The 20,872-nt window shown below is 47.9% G+C and overlaps 1 protein-coding gene across 5 annotated transcripts in view; it reads left to right on the forward strand.

The window, feature by feature from the left end:
- NPRL3 (NPR3 like, GATOR1 complex subunit) overlaps positions 1-20,872 on the forward strand; it is a 41,671-nt gene extending 20,799 nt beyond the window's left edge. For all 5 annotated transcript variants that reach the window (XM_059862247.1, XM_059862249.1, XM_059862248.1 and 2 more), the window contains 7 exons: positions 1,940-2,077; positions 2,804-2,960; positions 4,812-4,918; positions 6,097-6,226; positions 13,806-13,995; positions 15,126-15,318; positions 20,197-20,872. In XM_059862247.1, the coding sequence (XP_059718230.1) occupies positions 1,940-2,077; positions 2,804-2,960; positions 4,812-4,918; positions 6,097-6,226; positions 13,806-13,995; positions 15,126-15,318; positions 20,197-20,362 (1,081 nt within the window). In that variant the 3' untranslated portion in view covers positions 20,363-20,872. The remainder of the gene's footprint in view (positions 1-1,939; positions 2,078-2,803; positions 2,961-4,811; positions 4,919-6,096; positions 6,227-13,805; positions 13,996-15,125; positions 15,319-20,196) is intronic.

Genomic DNA, 20,872 nt, shown 5'->3' on the forward strand with positions numbered 1-20,872 from the left:
GTAATCTTTTTTTACAACCCCAAGAGCTTTCAGGTGGTCTCTGAACTTGCTTGTCCCATTCCTTTATTGCCATGTTTCCTCTTGTGAGGATTTGGCCTGGGAGGTGGTGTGGATAACCACAGCTTCAGCCCTTTTCCCTGATGTATTTTGGAGGAATCCAGCTTTATCTGTCAGTTCTTTGTGGTGGGATAAGCAGTGTTACTGGAGCTGCATCATTTAATGAACTAAACCAGAGGTGTTTGTGCCTTGCATGTGAGCCTCTGAGCAGATCCGAGCTGGTGGGGCCAGAGAGACACTGGATTCACCCTCTCAGTGCCTTTTTAAAGGAGGAAAACACACAGTCTGTGCTCCCTTTGCAGCTTAAAAAAATCAGCATTTTCCAGAGTTCCATGCAAGATTTGAGAACAAACCCTTTTGAGAAGTGTTGTCTGCAGTGAGATGTTCCCAATGAGTCTGATCATGTGTGAGGTGGGAGGAGATGCTGTTTGCTCTCTCACCACTCTGTGGTGGTTTGGTGAGTAGTTGCACCAGCAGCCAAAGCTCCCCAATGTTTTTGTTTAAAGCTGAAATTTCTGTTCTCTCCAAACCCTCGACACAGCCAGAAGAGCTTGAAAATGAGCATGTTAGTTTGTGACCTGCATGTTAGTTTGAATGATGGTTATAAATGGTTAAATCACCACATAAAGATTTTTCTAGAAGTGTATTTGCTCCTGGCCTGTTCCTGGCGTGTTTTTTAATCTGTTTGTGTAGAGGGGGAAAACTCATGGCAGTTATTGACACAAAAGTCAAATTGTGAGTCTCAACACACTTTGAATTTAAAATTCAGGCTGGAGTTTTCAGAGTGCAAACTTTGAAATTTGATTTTAAGCCAAAAACGTTGTTTGGAAAGAAAGTTTAAAATTGAAGGGCGTTGACAAATTCAGTTCTCAGGTGTAGAGCTTGAGATTGATAAGTTTATGTGTTCCTAACTCATGAAAAGGTGTGGTGGGCCTTACTGCTTCCTCCCAGCACAGCTGTTCCCAGGCCAGCATGCCCTGCCTGTGGAATGGGAATATGGAGGGTTTGCAGGGTGGTGCTGCCTTAGCTCCTTATGGTACATTCCCCATTTTAAGTAAATATAGTTCCCTCCTGAGGTGGATTCCACCTCTTGTCTAGATTTGCAGACTTCTGTAAAAGCACCTGAATGATGATCCTGGCTCTAATCTCCAGCTTTTCTGTTTTTTTTTTTTCAGTAAAAGAGGCTTATTGTTGCTTTCAGGGTGAGTGCAAGGGTCTGACTTTATTGTCTTTATTATTCCTGGGACATCCATTGCTTCCACTCCAGTCCTGTTGTCTGGAGTCAGCTGAAGGGCTTAGCTCAGTCCCTGTGGTTTCCTAGAGTGAGGAAACCACATAACAGGCACGTTTGTGATTTCATGTGACAAGCAGGAACAGGTTAGTAAGGAAACAAACAACCTAAGCAGAACACAAGGAGGCTGTTATTGTGGAAATGTGCTGCTTGGAACAGCCCTTGCCCAGTACAGACATCCTCTTTTCTTTTTGCTTGGAGGGGAAGATGGAAATCGGAGGTGCAAACAGTGTGCCCAGTTCATCTTTGCTCTTTGCAGCTTTGGCCTAGAGAATTTTCCTTTGCCTTGCAGTAGATCTTGAATAAACTTATTTAACTTGAGACACTGCTGCAATGTTAAGGGCAGAGGGAGCAGAAGGTCAGTGGTGAAGTTTTTCAAATCTCCCTCACAATCCTCTAGGTGCCCTGTGTGTCCAGCTGTAGGAGGCCCTTGCAGGAGTCAGCTGGTTCTCAGCCAGCCTGGGAACAGACAGAGTGCATTCAGTCTTTTCCTGTCCTGATCTGATTTCTGTGCAGGGGTGACCCTGGACCACAGTTTCCATTTGTGATTGAGGGTAAATGCAGTATGGATTGATTGCCTTCCTGTTTTAGTCTCTGCACCACAGGGGTGGTTCGTTTACACATCAACAACTGGCTGGAAGTGAGCTTCTGCCTTCCTCACAAAATCCACTATGTTGCCACCAACTTCATACCCCCAGAAGCAATTGAGAGAAGTCTGAAATCCATCAGGTAAGAGCAAGCTCTGCCCCTCAGAGTGTGGCCAGTCCTTGCTCCTGTTCCAAGGGTGATGCTGCAGATGCCTGAGGTGGCTCAGGCAGGGGCATGGTGTGACTGGGCTGTGGAGGAGGGGGCCCTGGGCTCAGACTGGGCTGCCTGGAGCTGCTGCTGTGGCTCTGTGGTGCTGTTGGATTCATGGTGGTTGGAAGCCACGGCCTTGGTGTTCACTTTAGGTGTTTGTATTGAGGGGATGCTGCAAGAGTGGCCTGCACTGTTTGCAGCCAGGAATTGTGTGTTCATTTTAATCTGTTGGCCCAGAAGTAATTCTGCTTTTGGAAGAAAGAGAGCCCAGGTCCTGTGATAGCTTATTTCCTGTGTTTGTTTACCTGAAAAAGTAATTAACTTCTGCTTTCTTCCTTCCTTCTACTCCATTCTGTGTTTCAGTATTGCAGATGAGCAGTTTTCAGACTTTTTCTCAATTGTGTGCCAATGCAGTGCAGTCTTTTTTCCTTGTCACTGGGGTATCCAGTTATCATATAACCCTGTCTCATTTTCCCAGGGAGCCTCTTATGCTGTAACATAAAAATAAGCTGATTTTGAACCCAGTTAGAGCAAAAGGATGATATTAGAAATTCTTTTTTTACCATTACATTGACCCCAGGTATCGTGGGGTAAGAATAACAAAGGCTTCAGGAAAAGCTGCAGTTTACTGTGCAAATGTATTCTATTTTCCTGCAGGCCTTACCATGCCTTATTACTTTTAAATGATGAGAAGTCATTGCTTAATGAGCTCCCGTTGGACTGCTCTCCTGCCCTGGTGAGAGTAATTAAAACTACCTCTGCTGTGAAGAATTTGCAGCAACTGGCTCAAGATGCTGACTTGGCATTGCTGCAGGTATGGGGAGCTGTCAGCAGCTGCTGAGAGCTTTTTAAATCACGAGGTGTTTTCTCCTGTGTGCCCCTGGGCTTGTGTGGGGCAGGAGCATGGCAGCTCCCTCAGTGTGAGCAGAGAGCAGGGAGAAGGTACCAGCCCTGGAGCCTGGGGGGAGGCTGGAGAAACAAAGGGCAGGGGTGCAGGGACAGTGCTGGGCAGCCCTGCAGCCACAGTCTTGGATGAGAGTCCCCATCCCTGGTCTCTCTAGTCCCCATCCCGGGGGTCTCTAGTCCCCATCCCAGGGTCTCTGGTCCCCATCCCAGGGCACTAGTCCTCACCACAAGTCCATTAAAGCAGGCTGATGAAAAACTTCTCTTCAAATTGTGAGCACCGCCAGGGCTGCCTCCCTCACCCTCTCTGGTCCAGCATCTGACCAGCATCAGTGAAACCTCTCCCCTTATCTAACAGGAATTTCCCATTGTTCTCTTTGTGTATGTTGCCTCAGGACCTGTCCCTGTGTCCCTCTGAGTAGAGTGGCTCTTTCTGCTCTGTGCCTCCTAAAACCAGAGCAGGCTGTACTCCTGACTGACACCACAGTGGCCTGTCTTGGTCCTGCCAGGTTGATGTCTGCATGCAAATGAAGCACCCAAAATGCAGGTGCAGGCTTACAGCTGCCATGGCCAAACACCCCTGGAGCTGCTAAGATCTTTCCTACCAAAGACTTGTGAATGCCTGTACAAACCTTCCCATCCATTTCCCTTAGTCCATTAGTGCACAGACTTAGCAGTCATTGGAAGATTTATTTTAGGCTTGGGCAAAGATGTTGAGCCAGTGTCCCCAAGCCAGCAGCTCTTTCCAAATGCCCTTCCAGTAGTGACAACCAGCTCTCAAATCTGAATTGCTGGAGGTGATGTGATGAGCCCTTGGAAAGGGAGGTTTGTGCCAGTGGAGGGATGAGACTCTGGCTCTCACATGAGTTGTGAGGCCACTGAGAGACCCCTGTGGATGACTGTGATCATTTGGGATGATCACATGAGCTGATACCAGAGAGGGAAGGGCTGCTCCATGCTCCTAAGGGATGATCCAAACCCAGGGACACAACCTGTGCTCTGTGTGACAGGGGAGACAAAGCTCATCATCACATGTTCTCCTGGTCATAGGTCAGTGCCTGCTTCTGTTCCAAGGGAAAGGTCCTGCTTTGTAATAAAACTCCAGGTCTGCCTGCAGTGGTCTGTGGTGTTACTTGGCTATGGGATGAACTCTGGAAATTCCCTACTGCTTCTGTAGTTTTGTTCTCCACAAAAAAGCAGTTAAATGCATCTAATGATACAGGCTGGATTTTATGTCTTGTAGACACTATTTATGTGGCTTTTCCAGAGCCATTAGCAACCACTGACTTGTTTAACACATTAAAATACTTTATGTAGCTCATTACTGAAATACCTCCGTGCAGTAAAAAGGCAGTGTTGGTTTCCTTTATGTTTCTGTCATAGTAGAAGCTGATTCTTTTGTTTTATTTTTCATGTATAACACAATGCATTTTGTGCATAAAGAAAAATAGTTTTTGGGGGCATGAAAAGAAACTAAACTTGTATTGATACAGTTTGAAGGAATTCCTTTGAGGCAGGAAATACTAAGTTGCTTAGAAATGTGAAGCAAATCGCTGGAAATTCATAACCTTGTCAAATGCTTTTTGATCTGCCACATGTTATATTAAAACAAGACTTTATTCTGAAGGCTGGGTGAAAGGATGGAACATTCTTCTTTCATTTCAACTCAAACGAGACTTTTTTTTTTTGTTGTATGCAACACTTGCTGAGAGTTTGTATAGTGATATTGCTCCTCTAATTTTTCCCTGTTTTCTCAATACAGGTTTTCCAGCTTGCAGCACATCTTGTTTACTGGGGCAAAGCAATTATTATTTATCCTCTTTGTGAAAACAATGTCTACATGCTTTCTCCAAATGCCAGTGTCTGCCTGTAAGTAGAAGGAAAATGTGTTGGTGGCAGCACAGTGCTGTGAAGTGCCGGTGCACTTTCCTTCCCTGACTGGATACAGAGTGGCATCTTTCTTCATTAATTTGTTGAGACTGTGCAAAACACCAACCATTACATGAGCCTGAACCTGCACAGCCAGTGTGGGCAGGAAGGAACAGCAGAGCAGATCAATATTCCTCTGTGGTGGTGAGGGCCCTGGAAGCAATATTTACCCAGTGGAGCTGCTGTCAGTATTTTTAGTAGTCCTGCTCACTGAATGTCCAATATGGGAACATTTACAAACCAAAATCCTTTATGATTAAGTTAGAGGAGTGGTTTATAGGGCTCTCTGACATGAATCAGAAGTAGCAGAAGTTGCCATTCTGTTGTTTCACGTGGTGGCATTCCATACTGTGTGCCTTGTCACAGACAGGAGGCACCATGGCCATTTGGAGAGAGGCAGAGCCACTGCAAGGAAGATGTGGAGTCAGGGGTGGGTATTTTTGCTCTGCTGAAGATTGGCAACCCTTCCTCTGTCGGATTTTGAGATGCTTTTAGACTCTGTCTTGGAACTCAGTTATAGGAAAATAGTTTTAAATCAAAACTTTGGTGATGGAAGTATAAAAATAGGGCTGGAAGGGACCTTGAGGTCATTCAGCAACAACTGTGCCTGTGTCAAATATGGCAGTGCTGTTCCTGAAGACCTTTGGAGATGGAAATGCTAAGACAGACAGTTTTCCTGATATTAAACCTGACTATCCTTCACTTCTGTTCAGTCCTATTTCTTGACCTGTCAGCACGGGGAGGGGGCACAGCCACATCTGCAGCTGCAGTTGGCACATTCAGAGGTCATGTGTGTATCCTGCCCAGCCCTGCCCAAGCTCTGTTCCTTTCACCAGAGGCTGCACAGGTCTGGACTTTTTATCACTTTCATTTTTCTCCTCTGGATCCCCTCCAGCCGTGAATGAAAGGTTGGTGGTGAATGTAAGGCTGAGGTGAAAGTGCATGAGCTCCTGGCTGGCTTCTGCAGGACACAACATGCCATCAACTATGCTTAGGGGTTTTCTAGATCACAGGGAATATTACATTTGGGAATTGGCACTTCTGCAGTGCCTAATGGGATCCCAGTTACCCTGAGCAGCACTGCAGAGCTGACCTGTGCCTTTGCCTCTCTGCTGCAGGTACTCTCCCCTGGCAGATGCCTTCTCCTGTCAGTTCCGGGGTCACAACCTGCCCTCCATGCTGGCCAAGTTCTCCCTCCCGGTGTCCCTGGCCGAGTTCAAGAACCCTCTGGCACCGCCTGTGCAGGAGGTGAGCTGGGCACTGCCCAGGGGCTCCTTGTTCTGCTGCTCACAGGATGGTGCTGCTCCTGGAGCACTGGCTCAGGAACCTGCTGTTGCACATGTACAAGTTCCCAGTTACTGTGTTTCCAGCCTTGTGATTTATTCTTTCATGTCCTGGTGCCAAAAAGCTGTGGGGAGGTTCAAGGTGAGAGGATGCTCTGTGCTGGAAAAGCACAGTCCTAAAAGAAGTATTAGAATGTTTCTTTTCATGGTGTGATGTAGTAGGGAAAACTGAAACCCCATTTGGTCTGTCCCAAGCTGTTACCAGTTGGTAGGGCTGAATCAAGTTTGTGAATTCCTCACAATCACATTTGATTTTATTCTATTCCATCTCCTCCAAGCTCACAATCTGTTTTTAAAAGCAATCTGTCTGTTCACTTGGTTTTGCTGTAAAACTGGAATTGTTAAAAGGCTTTTGGAGGAAGTGGGCTCAGCATGGGGTCAGCAGAAGTCCATGTGTCACTGAATTAGCTTCTGAGAGTTATTTTATTAACTGTGTTAATAAAATATGGATTTGGGATTTGTGAGCTGGTTTGCTTGTGCATCGATCATGGCTTGTGGCATTTCTGGGAACTGGTGGAACATAGGAAGGAGCTCAGGAGCCATGAGGTCTCCTGGCTGACTCTGTTCTGTTCCCAGATGGAGGAGTCTGGACCTTTGGCCGTGCCTCAGTGTGGCAAAGGAAGCACAGGCAGAGTTCTTTGGCTCCCTTCTCCTGGTGTTTGTTTCTGGCCTTCAGACTTGGGTGCCTTGGTGGCTCCATGGCTTTAGCCCCTGCTCAGATAGAGAGAAGATTACCATCATCAGATAGAGAGAAGATTACCATCACCTGTGCACTCCAGCACAGCTGGGAGGGAAGAATTGGCTGTAATTACAGGTTCACAGAGATGATGATCAGAGATAAAAATAAGTAATGATGTAGGTCTAATTCCAGTAGCATGTACTGGTCAGCTGCAACCTTGGGAGGCAGGGGAAGAGCAGGACTCCACTCTAGTTGCAGACAAATAAGTATCCTGAAAATTGAAGCTGAAGTCATAGCATTAATTTTATTATAGCTGCAGTAGCTTCAGGAGACATTCTCAGTAATCCTTTTAAAATTAATTACTTGCCTTAATACTTCTCCTTCAATAGTTCTGGTTGTTCTCAGACGTCCTACTTTTGTTTAAAATACATAAATAAGCGTCTGTCACTTACTGCTGCAGTTATGCCTTGAAACAAGGGTGCAGTAAATGCCTAGCAGAGCTGATGGAGTGCTCAAGTGTTTTTTAGAGTGTGTACCTTCCCCCTGCTGCTCACCTGTCTGTGGTGGGGTCCCTAAAGATCACCAGCCCAGCTTGCTTTCATCCTCCTTTCAGCCTTATTGGAAGGATGGAGGATGATGCTGTGAAAAGCTGTGGCTTTTTTGATAAAGCAAAGTGTGACAGTTCTTAGGGGAGTTTAGATTAGAGAGAGTTTTTATGTATTTTTGTATCAGTACATTTTCTTCTACTCTGATTTACCTATGTAGGACTTCTTGTGTTATTTTTTTGTTCTTCAGTCTTTTAACAGATGTGATTCCAATTCCTGCCCTGAAGTGGTCAGGCTCCAGTTGTAATTACAAAAGATCTAATCAATACAGCAATTAATCTAATGAAATGTGGGTGGGTTTTTGTTCCGCTGTGCTGTGATAAAAGATGTTGTACTCTGAACTGTAAATATTGTCAAAATGTATTAGCTTTGCCTTTGAAAAAAAAATAGCAAAGGTGGGACTTCTCTCTTTGTGTGCACAGGAGGGGATGTGAGGTTTTTTTTAGCTTTAAAGATTTCCAGTGGTTTTCTGTTATCTCATGCTTTTCATCAGGCTGAGGGCACTGTTTGTGCTCCTGAAGGTCACTGTGCTGAGGGTCAGTACTGTGGGAGGGGGTGTATCTTCTGCAGAAACTGCTAGGGCCTCATGGCATCCATGGCATCCATCCCATTTGATTCTTCTCTTCAGCATGGGATTGTCTCCCTGCTTTTGGCATGTGCTTCTGGATGGGTAAAGAATACAGGAGGCATTATTAAAGTCCTCCATAGGAAATAGGAGAGTTCTCAGAGCCCTTCCTGCTTTTATACAAAAATATTGCTTGATTTGAAAGGGGACAAAGTTATTTTTGTTCAATTACCATTACATGAGTGGAATTCCTCTGTTCCTTTGGGTAGGAAAGGAACTCATTTTTCTACTTGGTGTGCTGAGGTATTTTTTGTCTGGTAGGAGATATGAACAACCTGAGCAAGGACAGGACTGCCTTGGGAGTGCATGGCTGTGTGCTGCTTTTGCTGTCTGCCTGTCAGGTAGGTGGGAGGTGTCAGGTGAGAGGTGTGTGCCAGGCCTGCCAGTGCTCTCAGTGTGCCCTGTGCCACAGACTGAAAGTCTTGATTGTGTCATCTTGATCTCTTCTTGCCTGAGGTGACGAGCAGTGTATTGCAGTGGAACCCTGGTCAGTGTGTATCTGTTAGTTGAGAAGATTTTGGTATCCTTGCAGTGCTCCCTGCTGCTTCCCTTTCTCTGTGTTTCCCTTGGACAGCAGGGTGAGGGTGAGCCCATGCCCTCAGCTCAGCTGACCTCAAGAGATTTTGGTGCTGTTGAGCTGAGGCCCTGCTTTTCCTTCTCCCTCCCAGGTGTGTGCACACGTGAGCCTTCCTCCCTTCCCTCTTCCCTTTCCTAGAGCTCTGGCCTCTGTTCATTTAACCTGTTTCAGCTGCAGAAGTGTTCTGCCAGGTGAGCAGGTGGAATTCACTGGAGGAGATCCAGTGAGCTCCAGGGCTGGCACAGAGTGAGGGAGGTGATTTCTGCAGAGCTTGTGCAGCTGGGGCTGAGGGAAGCAGAAGCTGTTCTCCCCATCTCACAGGGAGTTGGCCCTTAGCTCCATAGTGACCTGTCATGTCACCAGGGCTTGCTGCAGTGCCTGGGTTTGTCCTGGATCTCACCAAGGTGCAGCCACGGGGTGGGGAGGTCCTGTGAGCTCACACCAAAGGGAACTCACCTTGCCTTTTGGTGTTTTTGCTGGAAGAGAAACAGTTTGCATCTCCTCTACCCCGAGCCCAAAGAAGCTGTCCTTGTTCTGCTGCCTGTGGCTGTTGGCTCGTGCCCTTGTGCTCTTCTCTTCCTGTGAGTTGCACAGCCTTGCTGGGAGTGCAGGGCACACTGGGCTGGAGCTCTGGGGCTGCATACCCCTTCCAAGCCTTCCACCAGGTGCTCCTGTGCTTTCCCTTCCTGGGAAAGCACAGGAGCACCTGGTGACCCAAAGCCTTAAGGTCAGCACATGTTCACTGGCAGGATCTGTCCCAGGCACTGCTGCTGGTGCAGGGGGAGTCTTTCACCTGCTGTTCAGGATAAGGATTTCTTTGTCCAGCATCAAATTTCTTTACCCAGCTACTGTGCATGAAGGTGCTTTGCAAACCAAGAGTTAGGGATGATGATTGTGGCTTCTCCTCCTCTGCACTGTAACCTCAGCCAATTTATCTGCTTCAGAAGCTGGAACACCTCTCTGCCCTGCCTTGAACAAACATGGACTAGCAGGAGGGATCTTCTCACCTGTAAGTAGTGTTCCTAGGTGAATTAGGCATCCCATTTCCTTCCTGCATCTCCTTTATCATAATGCACATTGTCATTACTATTGTGGTTCTTTAACTCTCCCTTGAGGGGATGTGGATAATGCAGAAAAAAACCCCAGCAGATGGGAAAGCAAAGTCAGCTGCTGCTGAACAAAATCTGTTTAACTTTTCACTTTTGTTTCAGTCAGTCTGGGCCATCCTGCTGGGAGTCAGGCACAGGGACGTGAGGCCTCTGCCTTGTGCTTGCTGAAAACATGTCAAGCTTTGTGCAGGGCTGATGGAAAATGAGGCAGGAAAATGTGTCAGAAGATGGAGTGGGAGGGGAGCTGAGCTGCCTGCACACCCTGAATGGGCAGCTGTGTCTTCAGGGAGCCATGCTGTACGTGGGGCTGCTTTGCTGCAAGACATCAGGGAGCTTTTGTTGGCAGAAGTAGGGAAGTGGGATTAAGATGCATTTATATTCAGTTGGACTGGGTGTAAAATCAGGGGTTTAGCACAGTAAGTTAAAAGAATGTGTCATGCTAGGCCTGAATGGAGGGAATGGTTAAGCTGAGAATTTACAGCTTATGATTAAAATGGCAATATTAGACAGTAAATGTTTCATCCTGCATCAGCAGGAGTTTGCAGAGTCCATTTCCTGTAAAACAAGGAGAAGTTTTCATAGCTTATGTATTTTCCATGGAACAGCATGGTTTGAATGCTAAAGGAAGGTAATACATTTCAGCAAACATCCCTGCACCCCAGTGGCTTTGAAGATGTCATCATCCTGAGCCAAGGCAGCCCTCAGTTCTCCAGTCAGACCTTGAAGAGGATTTGTATCAAATAACTGGATAATCCAGGCTGCAGAAAGGGGGCTTGTGTGCTTCAGTAGGCAAAACAAGCTGTATTTTCACTGTCTCCTCACATGGTGAGAAACAAACTGGGATTGCGTGCTTCCAGGCTGCTGTTTTCCCTTCCCTGTCCTGAACCTGCTGCTACTCCCAGTTATCCTTAACTTTTTAGGCCTGGGAAAGCCTTAAAAAATCCTTGCAGGAAATTTAACACATTTGTCAAGAGTTTTACAAATGGCCCCAGAGAATAAGGAATGCTGGATCTTGTCCCTCTAAGACTTGGGGCTGAGCTTTCCTCTGGCCATCCTGAAGTGCCCAGCTGGGCTGATGTGCAGTGCTGTGTTTTTGGAAGCCACTGCAACATCTCTGCTTGTGCCAGTGAGCACGGAGCAGGGCACTGTACCAGTGCCTTGCATGACAACACCCTGGCACTGCTCTGGGAATGGCCCTGGGCTGCTCTGTGCCAGCAGGAACAAGCCAGATGTGGTTGCTGCAGCAGACAGGACCCCCTCTGAGTAGGCTGGAAAGAGGCAGCACGGGCAGACAGGAAGCATGAAAGGAACATGGATAAAATTTAGACTGAATTGGTAGTTAAATTAAGCAACAGAAAATGTTTCACTTTATATTTCCATCACAGTCCTGGTGTTTCAGCCAAAAAAGGCTGGCTCTGGATTCCTGCTGTGCCAGAGCATGACTGAGGCAAGCACTCCTGGGATGAAGTATATCCCTGCCTGGAAAGCTGCTCCCAGCCCATGTGGCTTCAGCAAGGAGCCCAGCTCCAATGAAGTGCCCTGAGAGCAGGCACAGGGAGAACCCTGCACCTCTGGGGAAGAGCAGCATTTCAGCCAGCACAGCACACATGGTGCAGGGAAGCCTCTGCTCCTGCAGCCCTGGGTGAGCTCCATGGCAGCTTGGGAGCAGCAGATGGAGAAGGGATGGAAATGCAGTGCTGGTGTCCAGAAGCACAGGCAGCAGAATGTGTTAGAAAAGCCTCTGCTAGAGCTGATCTGGGAAAACTCTTCAGCCTTTGGTAAGAAATGGGTCTAAACCTCGAGGAAGTGGGAATGGTGTGAGGCACTGCAGTGGTGGCACAAAGCTCATCACATGGGCAGGGACCAGTGCAGGATGCTGCAGCACTTGGGCTTTTTCTAGGACTGGGTTTTCAGAGGTACCAAATTCCTGCTGAAGTTTGGCTAGTACAGAAAAATGTCAGGGATCATCAGTCTCTGGTCTAGGGATGAATGCTCAAGTTTACTTCAGGATGGAAGAAGAGTTTCCTCTGGTTCTCAGGGTAGCCCCAGATCTCCTGCTCTCCCACCCAGAGATGGCACAAAGGTGTTTGGCAGGGGTTGTTTGCACAAGGTTGTGGCTGTAGAGCTGTGACACCACTGCTGCCTGGCTTCTTGTTCCACTGGGCCATAGCTGCTGGGGTGGCTTTCTAGGTATTTCCACAGGGGTGTGGAGGTGATGGTGCATGTGCAGGATTAGACTCTCCATGCACATGGAGCTGCAACAAAAGAAATTGGCTATTTTTGTAATTCATGGAACCACCAGAGTGCCCAGGGAGGCTGGTCTGGGTCAGGCCCTACCCACTGCTTCTGTAGATCTGGTAGAGCCTGTCTTCCTGTCTCCTTGGATTTTTCCAGGGTTGTTTTGTGCTCTGAAACGTGCAGACCTCTTTCATTTGCTAATCAGACATCGCTGCGTGCCAACAGGTTGGAAATTTAAGTAAAATAAATGAGCCATCTTTCCATCCAGGCCTGCATCTGGAAGGAAGGATTTCAGCAACATAATTGCTGGAGTAAACCTCACTCTTCCAGGCTGGCTTCAGATGTTAGCAAAGCATGATGTCTTTGGTGTCTTTTGCCAACCTTCCTCTTCTGTAGATTTTCTGTTAAACATGTAAAATGAATTATGGCTTTTCCAAAAAATAGATGTTTGAAGGTGATTCCAGATAAAAAGTTTTAAGATTAAAATCCACTGAGCCCCCAGAAGTGGTAATCTCTGAAAAGACAGGGTGTGGGTCTGTCTGCAAACAGAGAGATTTCTTTTGTGATTTGATAGCAGAGGAGGAACTGAGAATTACCAGATTTATGGAAAAAGGAAAATTATGTGGGCTGATGAACTTGGGTTTGGGGCTTTTACTGCCATTTGGCGGGTTACCCTGATGATTAATGCAGCAGGGTGAGCTTCCTTCTGAGCCTGAGCTCATGCTGCATGTGTTTGTCTCACCAAAACAGTGGTGGTTGCTATGAAATCCCCAAGCAGCCTTGTCAGTGATTGTCTTCTGAGCCCTTTGCTATGAGAGTTGCCTGCAGTGATATGAAAAGGCTTTTTATTCAGAAATCAAGACACAATGATGCATTTTTGAAGGCTCCTCCCAGATTTCTGAAAGCAGACCCTACAAGCCCTTGCCCCTCACTCTGCCCGTGGTGCAGGTGCTGGGCAACGTTTAATACATCTCATTGCTTTTGAGTCTCTGCCTGCCTGAAAACCCAGGTGCCTTTATTAGCTTGGCCCTACATAGCAGAGGGAGGTGAAATGAGGGGTGGTGACTCTGCATGGAGAGGGGACTCCTTGGCAGCTCAGCCTGCCAGGGCTTGTGCTGCTGCTGCTGCTGTTTCTGTATTGCCCAGCCCTGTCAGGCTCTGATCTCCAGAGCTCTCCCATAGCTAATCAGCAGTCTCCCACCTGACAGCAAAGGGCTCCTGGCCACATGCCCTGGTTGCTTCAGCTCTGCCCCATCACCTTGCCCTCTCTCTGGCTCTCTAGAGGAGCCTGCACTTCAATCTGACCATGTGGGATTAACCCTTTGGTGATTTATTTTAGTGGCCCTTGTGTAGAACCACAAAGTGGTCTGGAGCTGAGGCAGGGGCAGGGCAGGTTCCTTCAGGCTGTGCTGGTCAGTGCTGCATAAAGATGTGGATGATGAAAGGCTCCAGTGCACCCTCAGCACCCAGAGAGGCTCTGGGTGTGGTGAAGGTTTGTGTCTGGTCACCTTTTTGTGACTGGAAAAGAGATAAACTCTTGTGTGGGGCTAGAATCCACGTGACTCATTACTCACCAAGTGTACCCTTTGTGTGTTGTTTTCCTCCTGTATCTCATTTCCCAGATGTTTAACCCCTTGTTTCTGCCCTGCAGACCCAGCTGATCCAGATGGTGATCTGGATGCTGCAGCACCGGCTCCTGATCCAGCTGCACACCTACGTGTGCCTGATGGTGCCCCCGAACGAGGAGGAGCTCCGAGCCCAGGATGAGGACATGCCCTTCACTGCCAGGGTTGGGGGACGAAGTTTGAGCACCCCCAATGCTCTCAGCTTTGGCTCTCCAAGTATGAGCACACTTTTCTCTGCTCTTCAGACTCCACCTCACTTCTAGAGCTTCCCTTAGTGCTGCCAAGGGCCATCAGGCCTTGCTAGTGAGACATCTCTTGCTGCAGTACTTGCTAATTTGGTCCAGCCTTTCCTAAATTTAGAGCTGGGCACTGGTGAAATTCCTAGGGGCTATTGGACTTCTTTTTAGAAAGAAGTAATGCTTTGTAATTTGCCAAATTCTCATCTGGTGGTGTAAAAGATTTTTATGAGAGGTACCTCTTTGTTTTTAAAAGTAACTTTGTCCTCCCTCGCTGCACTCAGAAATATCCCCTGTGTTCCTCTGGCAGATTTTGGTTTTCAGGACAGAAAGAAAATGAGAGAATTTGTTCAAACAGCATTGGTTTCTGTGGGCTGTAGAGCCATTAGAGCCACCTGAGGAGACAAAGCTGGCTTTGTTCTTACACATGATTGATTTCTGTTTGTGTCCTCTGATTTCTTTAATCTCCCCAGTGCCATTCTTCAGGGTGATTCCAGGAAAGCATTCTTTCAAGAGGATGAGTCAGATATAATGCTGAAATCACCAAACTTTCCTGCTTGGGCTGTTCTGAGCAGCCTTCTCAGAACACCACTGGGCTTGGATATGGGGAGAGATCCTCTGTACAACTTTGAGCTTTACAGGAGTCATGAATTAGGGCAGAAATCTTGGAACGTGAGTCAGATGAGTGTGTGATCTGCTTTTTCTGGCTCCCTCACAGGAGGATATTGCTTCTTGGCCTCTGCCTGCTCCCACCTTCTGTGCTGTTAGGCTTTTCATGTTACCACTTCACGGTATTCCAGCACAGCTGTGTGGGAATTCTCTTTTCAAATGTTTTTTATGGACTGTTTATGGTCTCTAGAAGTACAGTTTTCCACACAAATTGATGACTCTGTTGAAACATTTGAATTTCCTATTGAGGAAATCGCTGTGTTGTCATATGACTAATTGCAGATTCATGGAGCACTTGGAGAGCCACTTTCTCTGCTCTCCAGAGAAGAGGGATTAGTTGGAAAGGCTGCATAAAACAGCCTGAATTGATAAACTTTGCACCCTTCTGCTGAGGAATACAAAAATTTAATGTGAATGTGTGTCTCTCTCTTGTCCTGATAGCCAGCAGTGATGACATGACTCTGACAAGCCCTAGCATGGATAACTCCAGTGCTGAGCTGATACCTGGTGGGGACTCACCCCTAAATAAGAGGATGACAGAGAATCTCCTGGCAAGCCTGTTGGAGCACGAGAGGGAAGCCATCCTGAATGTCCCAGCTGCCCAGAATCCAGAGGATCTCCGCATGTTTGCAAGGTGAGCAGGGCAGGATGCAGCCATTGTTCCTTATCCTCCTGCTTTATGGAAGGATTGGAGTGGAGTCTGAGCAAATCCTGTTAGCCTGGGCATTTGGAGGAGAAATTCTTTTGGGTTTGCTCCTGTATTTCATCTGTAATATAAACTAATATTGGTGGCACAAGAACACTTGGTAAAAAAGAGTCCTGGGTGTGTGAAGGAGCATCAGGGAGTATGGGTGGACTTCACTGTCCTGCCAGTTTTCCTTGTCCACATGGCAGACACAAAACTGCACAGCGTAAAAAACCCATCTAAGCAGGCAAAGCAGAGACTCAGTGATGCTGATGCTGCCATTCTGTGTCCACTGGTATTTCTAAGCCAGCTCTCCTTAATTTTATGGTTTGTAAACTCCATGGAAACGAGACACAGAGCCAGCCTGAATACTTTTACAGAGTGTCCCAAGGTGTGTTTAGCAGTGATGAGAGCCCACTGCTTATCTTAGCTAAGCTAAAGGCACTAGGATGTGTGATCAGTAGCACACATTTTGTTGTTACACATTTGCACTCAACAAAACCAGGCACTATGTGGTTCTGCACGTGGTAAAGGCAGAATGACTTCCTAAGCAGCCATCTGGGAAGCAGGGAGAGGGGGAAACACTTTTTCTTCCAAAGGATTTCAAAAGTCAGTGGCATCACTGGAATGCAACTTCCACTGGTTTTCATACTTGTGGAGCAGAAAACCACCTGAGGCAAGGACTGCAGCTGTTCCATATTTTGGATTCAGTTGGTGATACCCTGAAACCTGGTTCTTGCCCTAGGGTGGATAGAGAGGTAGTCCAGGGAAATTGTAATAGCAGGAAGATGCTTTCCTTGTCTGTGGCAGAGTACAGCTGAGGGACTTTGACAGAGCTCTGAAAACTTGTGGGTCTGCTCTCTGAATTACTCGTCTCCTTCATCTTCTGCAACTCTTCAGAGAATATGCTCTGACTGGGAGGCAACATTGGCCACTTGAGAACTCTGAAGTGTTTTTATTACCAGCTAAGTAATTACAAAACCACTGAGGAAGGAAAGTAACAACAAAATCATATTTAATATCTTAAGATAGAATTTGTGGGGACTCCTTGGACCAGTTCAGCAGTGATGCAGGTTCTTAGTTATCCTGGTGAGAGGAAAGGATGTGATTGCTCCCCTGTCATACCCTCAGCTGGGTAAAAGAGCCATTTGGAAGCTTTGGAATTGCAGATGCAAGAAATGACTCTGATTTCTTTGTGAAACCAGCTGAGTGATGTTTATTGTGCAGTTTGCTCCTGCCCCAGGTTCTTCTGCAGATCCCCAGGCCTTACCAGGTCAGAATTTCCAGTCTACTACAGATTGAATTGACAAGTGCAGAGTGCTCTGAGGCAACAGGGAGGAACAAACAGATTAAACAATAAATAAACAATAAACAGATGGGTCCTGTGGGCAGATGCTGCAGTGCACATGTAGGAATGTTCATGCCAGAGCCTCTTGGTTATTGCTGCTTTTATACACCACAACCTGTAGGTGTATTTTCTCTCTTTTTGTGTCATAACCATCAGAGATGAGTGAGTAAATCTGATGCTCTCAATGAAAGAGAAAAAGCCATGTTGAAGCTGCCTGAAGGAGCTGATCTCCCTTATTACCCTCATGCAGGTACTGCTCCAGCCCTGCCAACAGCTCTGCTCTCACAGCTGCCTCCAGAGCAAAGTGCTGTAAATGCACAACTGGTGCCCCAAATATCCTGTGGTATTTGCCCTTCCCAGGATGCTGTGTGCACACAGAGGGATGGGCTATTTCCAGCGCAGCAATAAAGCTCAGCCTGGCACATTTTCCTGTGCTTGTGCCTCTGAGTGCCTGTCCCTTGTTACACAGACAGCCCAGAGTGCTGGTGCCTGTCCAGGGCTGTGCACAGCCTGTGTTTGAAGGCAGAAACCTTAAGGGGAAATAAGGAATTACTAAAGCTTGGCTCCAGCATTGGCTGTATTAACTCTCCTAACACTGAATGGGAATTTAAATCCGAGTGCTTTTCTAAGGAGCAATTACAGGAGGGTTGGCATGTCCATCCAGGAGGAAGCTTGAGAAGGAGACAAGTTCTTTTTGAGCTAGATCCTCAGTAATGTACACCAAGCCTTCCTCCCTGCACATTAAGCAATGCTTTTGAAGCCTGAAGAAGCTGGAGGCTTCACTCATGGCTTCTCTCCCAATCCATGGGTGTGGAGTTGCTTTCAGGGCTTATTTGTCTTGCTCTGAGATTGGGAGGTGAGATCCTTCCCTCCACTGAGGAATGCTCATTGGCAGCACTGAGCTCTAGACACTTCTGCTCTGGTTTCAAGCAGTGCTGTGGCAGGGACATCTCCTTGGCCAGAAAAGCTAATTCTATTTGAATTGCTAGTCTGAGAGAATTCTTTTCTTTTTAGTGTCTAGGAACACTGCAGTGCAGCTAGTTAGAGGGGCAGCTCTTGCAACTTGAGGACGGGAAAACAGTGTTGAGCAATGGAAAGCAATAATCTTTCATCACTGCATCTGGATGTGCACATCTGTCAGCAGACACACCTGTGCAGCTTCGGAGGGACTCAAACACAGTGCTAGTGCCCCAAGAAATGCCATCTCATGCTGATTGTGTCCCATAAATGTTCATTGCCCAAAAAGGCAAAGGCAGTGCCCACCTTCTCTGGAGCTGTGAGCCCCAAGGACAGCCTTGTAGATTGTAATTGGACTTTTGGGAAAACCTCCTCCCTGGGAGCATGGTGCAGCCCAAGACAGATTGCCCTAGCATCTGGAGGGATCTCCATCTTGGAAGGGTTTGAAAAAGCTCCACAGCAGCAGCAATACTTCTACTGGAGCAGGATGCTGGGCTAGACTTAGGGGGTGTCTTCCAGCTAGAATTTTTGTGATATTCTTTAATATCCTCTCTAGCTTTTATTGGAGTGGAAAGTATTTAGTCTTGACCAGTTACAAATCCAGACTCTTTCTGAATATAAGATGGATTTATTTATTGGCAAACTGCTCAGTCTGTGCTGCTGTGGAAAGCCAGGTTGTACCATTTGCATGGGAGAGAGCTGAGCCAGGCTATGAGCACAAGGGCACAAGAGCCTGGCAGAGGGGATCCCCAAAATCACTTTGTGAACTGTGACATGAGCTGTAAAATACAAATGTTTCTGTTCACACCTGCAGGAACAGTCTGGCTTTCACATAGCCAGAACTGACACTGTCCCTGTGAGTGACCACTTCTCAGTGCACACAGTTGCCACTGGCCCAGGGGGGTGGCCAGCGAGCCTCACGTCAGTACCCAGTGGGAGACAGTGCAAAAGGCAGAGATGCGGCCCAGACACAGGAAAGACTGGAGCTTGTCTCTGTTTGCTTGTGCTGCAGGTACAGAGAGGCAGCAGTGACCTTCTCCACACTGGTGCCAGCTTGAGAGCCTGTAGAGGAACAGCAGGAAGAGCTGGCAGCGAGCTGGGGCTGCCCAGCCCCAGGCTGCCAGTGAGGATCCTGCTCTGAGCCCACAGACAGCTCATGGGGGAGAGGAGGGATGTGGCAATTTGGGAAGCAGAGAAACACACGTGGCACTGGGCCAGAGGTGAAAATTCTGCAGTGGGACATGTGATGGAGGGACAATTGTTGCATGGTGACTCCTTTCCAGTCACCTGTGAGGGTGGCGGTGACAGGGGTGTCCAACCTGAGCAGCAGGAGGAGCCAGGCAGGTGTTGGTCCTGCACGGAAATCAGGACCAACATCCTCCAAAACAGGCTGGAGTGCTCCAGTGGATACTGGGTGTATTTTGAGGGCTGTTCCTGCGTGGGGGCTGTATGAATGGATTGGAAAACACATCATGTCATCTCCACTCGTTTTACAGTCAGCTGGCATGAAGTTGCAGATGGGTAATGGAATATGAGCAAAGGCTGCTGGAGCACAGTGTGATGTGGAACACGTGTGCAGGCACGGCTGGCTGTGGAGCTGGGAAGGGACTCTTGGCCTTTGGGCCCTCACGGGGTGGGGACTATTTGAATCACAGCATGGCTGTGACATTTGGGAAGGTGTTGAGACAAGAGACTGAGCAGTGAACTCAGGCTTCATGTGGGGGGCTGCCTGTTATGGCTCAGAGGGAACTCTGGGGAGGGGCCCTCAGCCACTGGGGAGTTCTGCTGCTTGTCATGGACCTACTGTGACTGACTATGCAGGGCCATGGTTTTCTGATGGCTGTAGCGTGTCAGTGGCCAGCAAAGGGGTACCTCTGCTGTCTTTGTTTAAAGAGAATAGGGCATTTAAGAAGCTAGCGTGGCTTAAGCTCGAGCTTAAGGGGGTTTGTAACTCCCACAGCTTCTCTGTGGTGCCTAGCACCAAAATTTCCATCTCTCTGTTGTGACTGCTCCACCCAACCCAAGCTGCTCAAACCCTGAGTGCAGAACCTGTAGTTACAAAGCCCCTTGGGCTGCTGTGAGGGAAAATAGCTCTTAATTCTAAAAGGCAGTGCAGGTACCCTGGCCCTTGATGCGGAGCTGTGACAAAGGGCAGTTGTAGGCTTAGCTAAGAGAGCACAGAATAAATCTGCCATGTCCTGACTTCTCAAGGCTCATTGGCACTTGTGTTTGTTCACTTTCTGGAATTATAACTAAGTTGAAAATTGACAGTCTTGGGAAATGCCTGAGACTAGGAAACCTCTTGATCCAAGGAGGACCTTGGCAAAGCCCCACAGTGGGCGAGGCCCATCCTCTGCCAGGGGATTTCTGTGCTAGGCATGATTTAATTCCCTTTTCATGCAAATGAGGGACATAACCCAAACAACCTTATGATTTGCATCCCATGGGAGAGGAGACCTTGGGGCTGCAGTATGAGTTTGAGCTGCTTTTGGCCCACGTGCTCCCTGCTCTGCTCCCTGCAGGCTGCTGCACTACTTCCGAGGGCGGCACCACTTGGAGGAGATCATGTACAACGAGAACATGCGGCGCTCGCAGCTGCTGATGCTGTTCGACAAGTTCCGCAGCGTGCTGGTGGTCACCAGCCACGAGGACCCCGTCATCTCCGTCTTCCAGTCACTCCTCAAGTGACTCTGCTGGCACAGAGGAGGGAGGAGCCTGCCATGCTCTCCATCTGAGAGTCTAAAGGATGCCTAAAAACTGCAGGAGGTAGTTTCAGTTCCTTCTCGCTGTGTGACACACAGTAGGTTGTCCCCATCCGTGCCTCGATGTCCCAGCTGCTCTCCAAGGCTCCGGGGCTGCTGCAGGACAGCGCGTGCTTGCTCAGCCTGGATTCCTGCCCTGCCACACTCTCAGCCCTTCCCAGGGATCCTCAGAGAGGGACAAAAGGTTCTGCTGTGATGCTGCTGGCAGAACTTTGAGGGGGACACTGGGAGTGCTTCCTGTGCTCTCCAGCATGGGACACTCAGCCATGAGAGCCTGTCCCCATGGCACAGCATGCATGGCCTTGCTCCAGGGCACAGGGGAGCTGGCCTGGCTCCTAGGGACTGACCCTGGGGACCCAGGAATTGTTTGATCTCGCAACAGCGAGGACAGGTGGGAAGGCAAAGTATCACAAGTAAACATGAAATCATGAATGAA

The sequence above is a fragment of the Haemorhous mexicanus genome, chromosome 17 (genome assembly GCF_027477595.1).
Source record: "Haemorhous mexicanus isolate bHaeMex1 chromosome 17, bHaeMex1.pri, whole genome shotgun sequence".
Lineage (NCBI taxonomy): Eukaryota > Metazoa > Chordata > Aves > Passeriformes > Fringillidae > Haemorhous > Haemorhous mexicanus.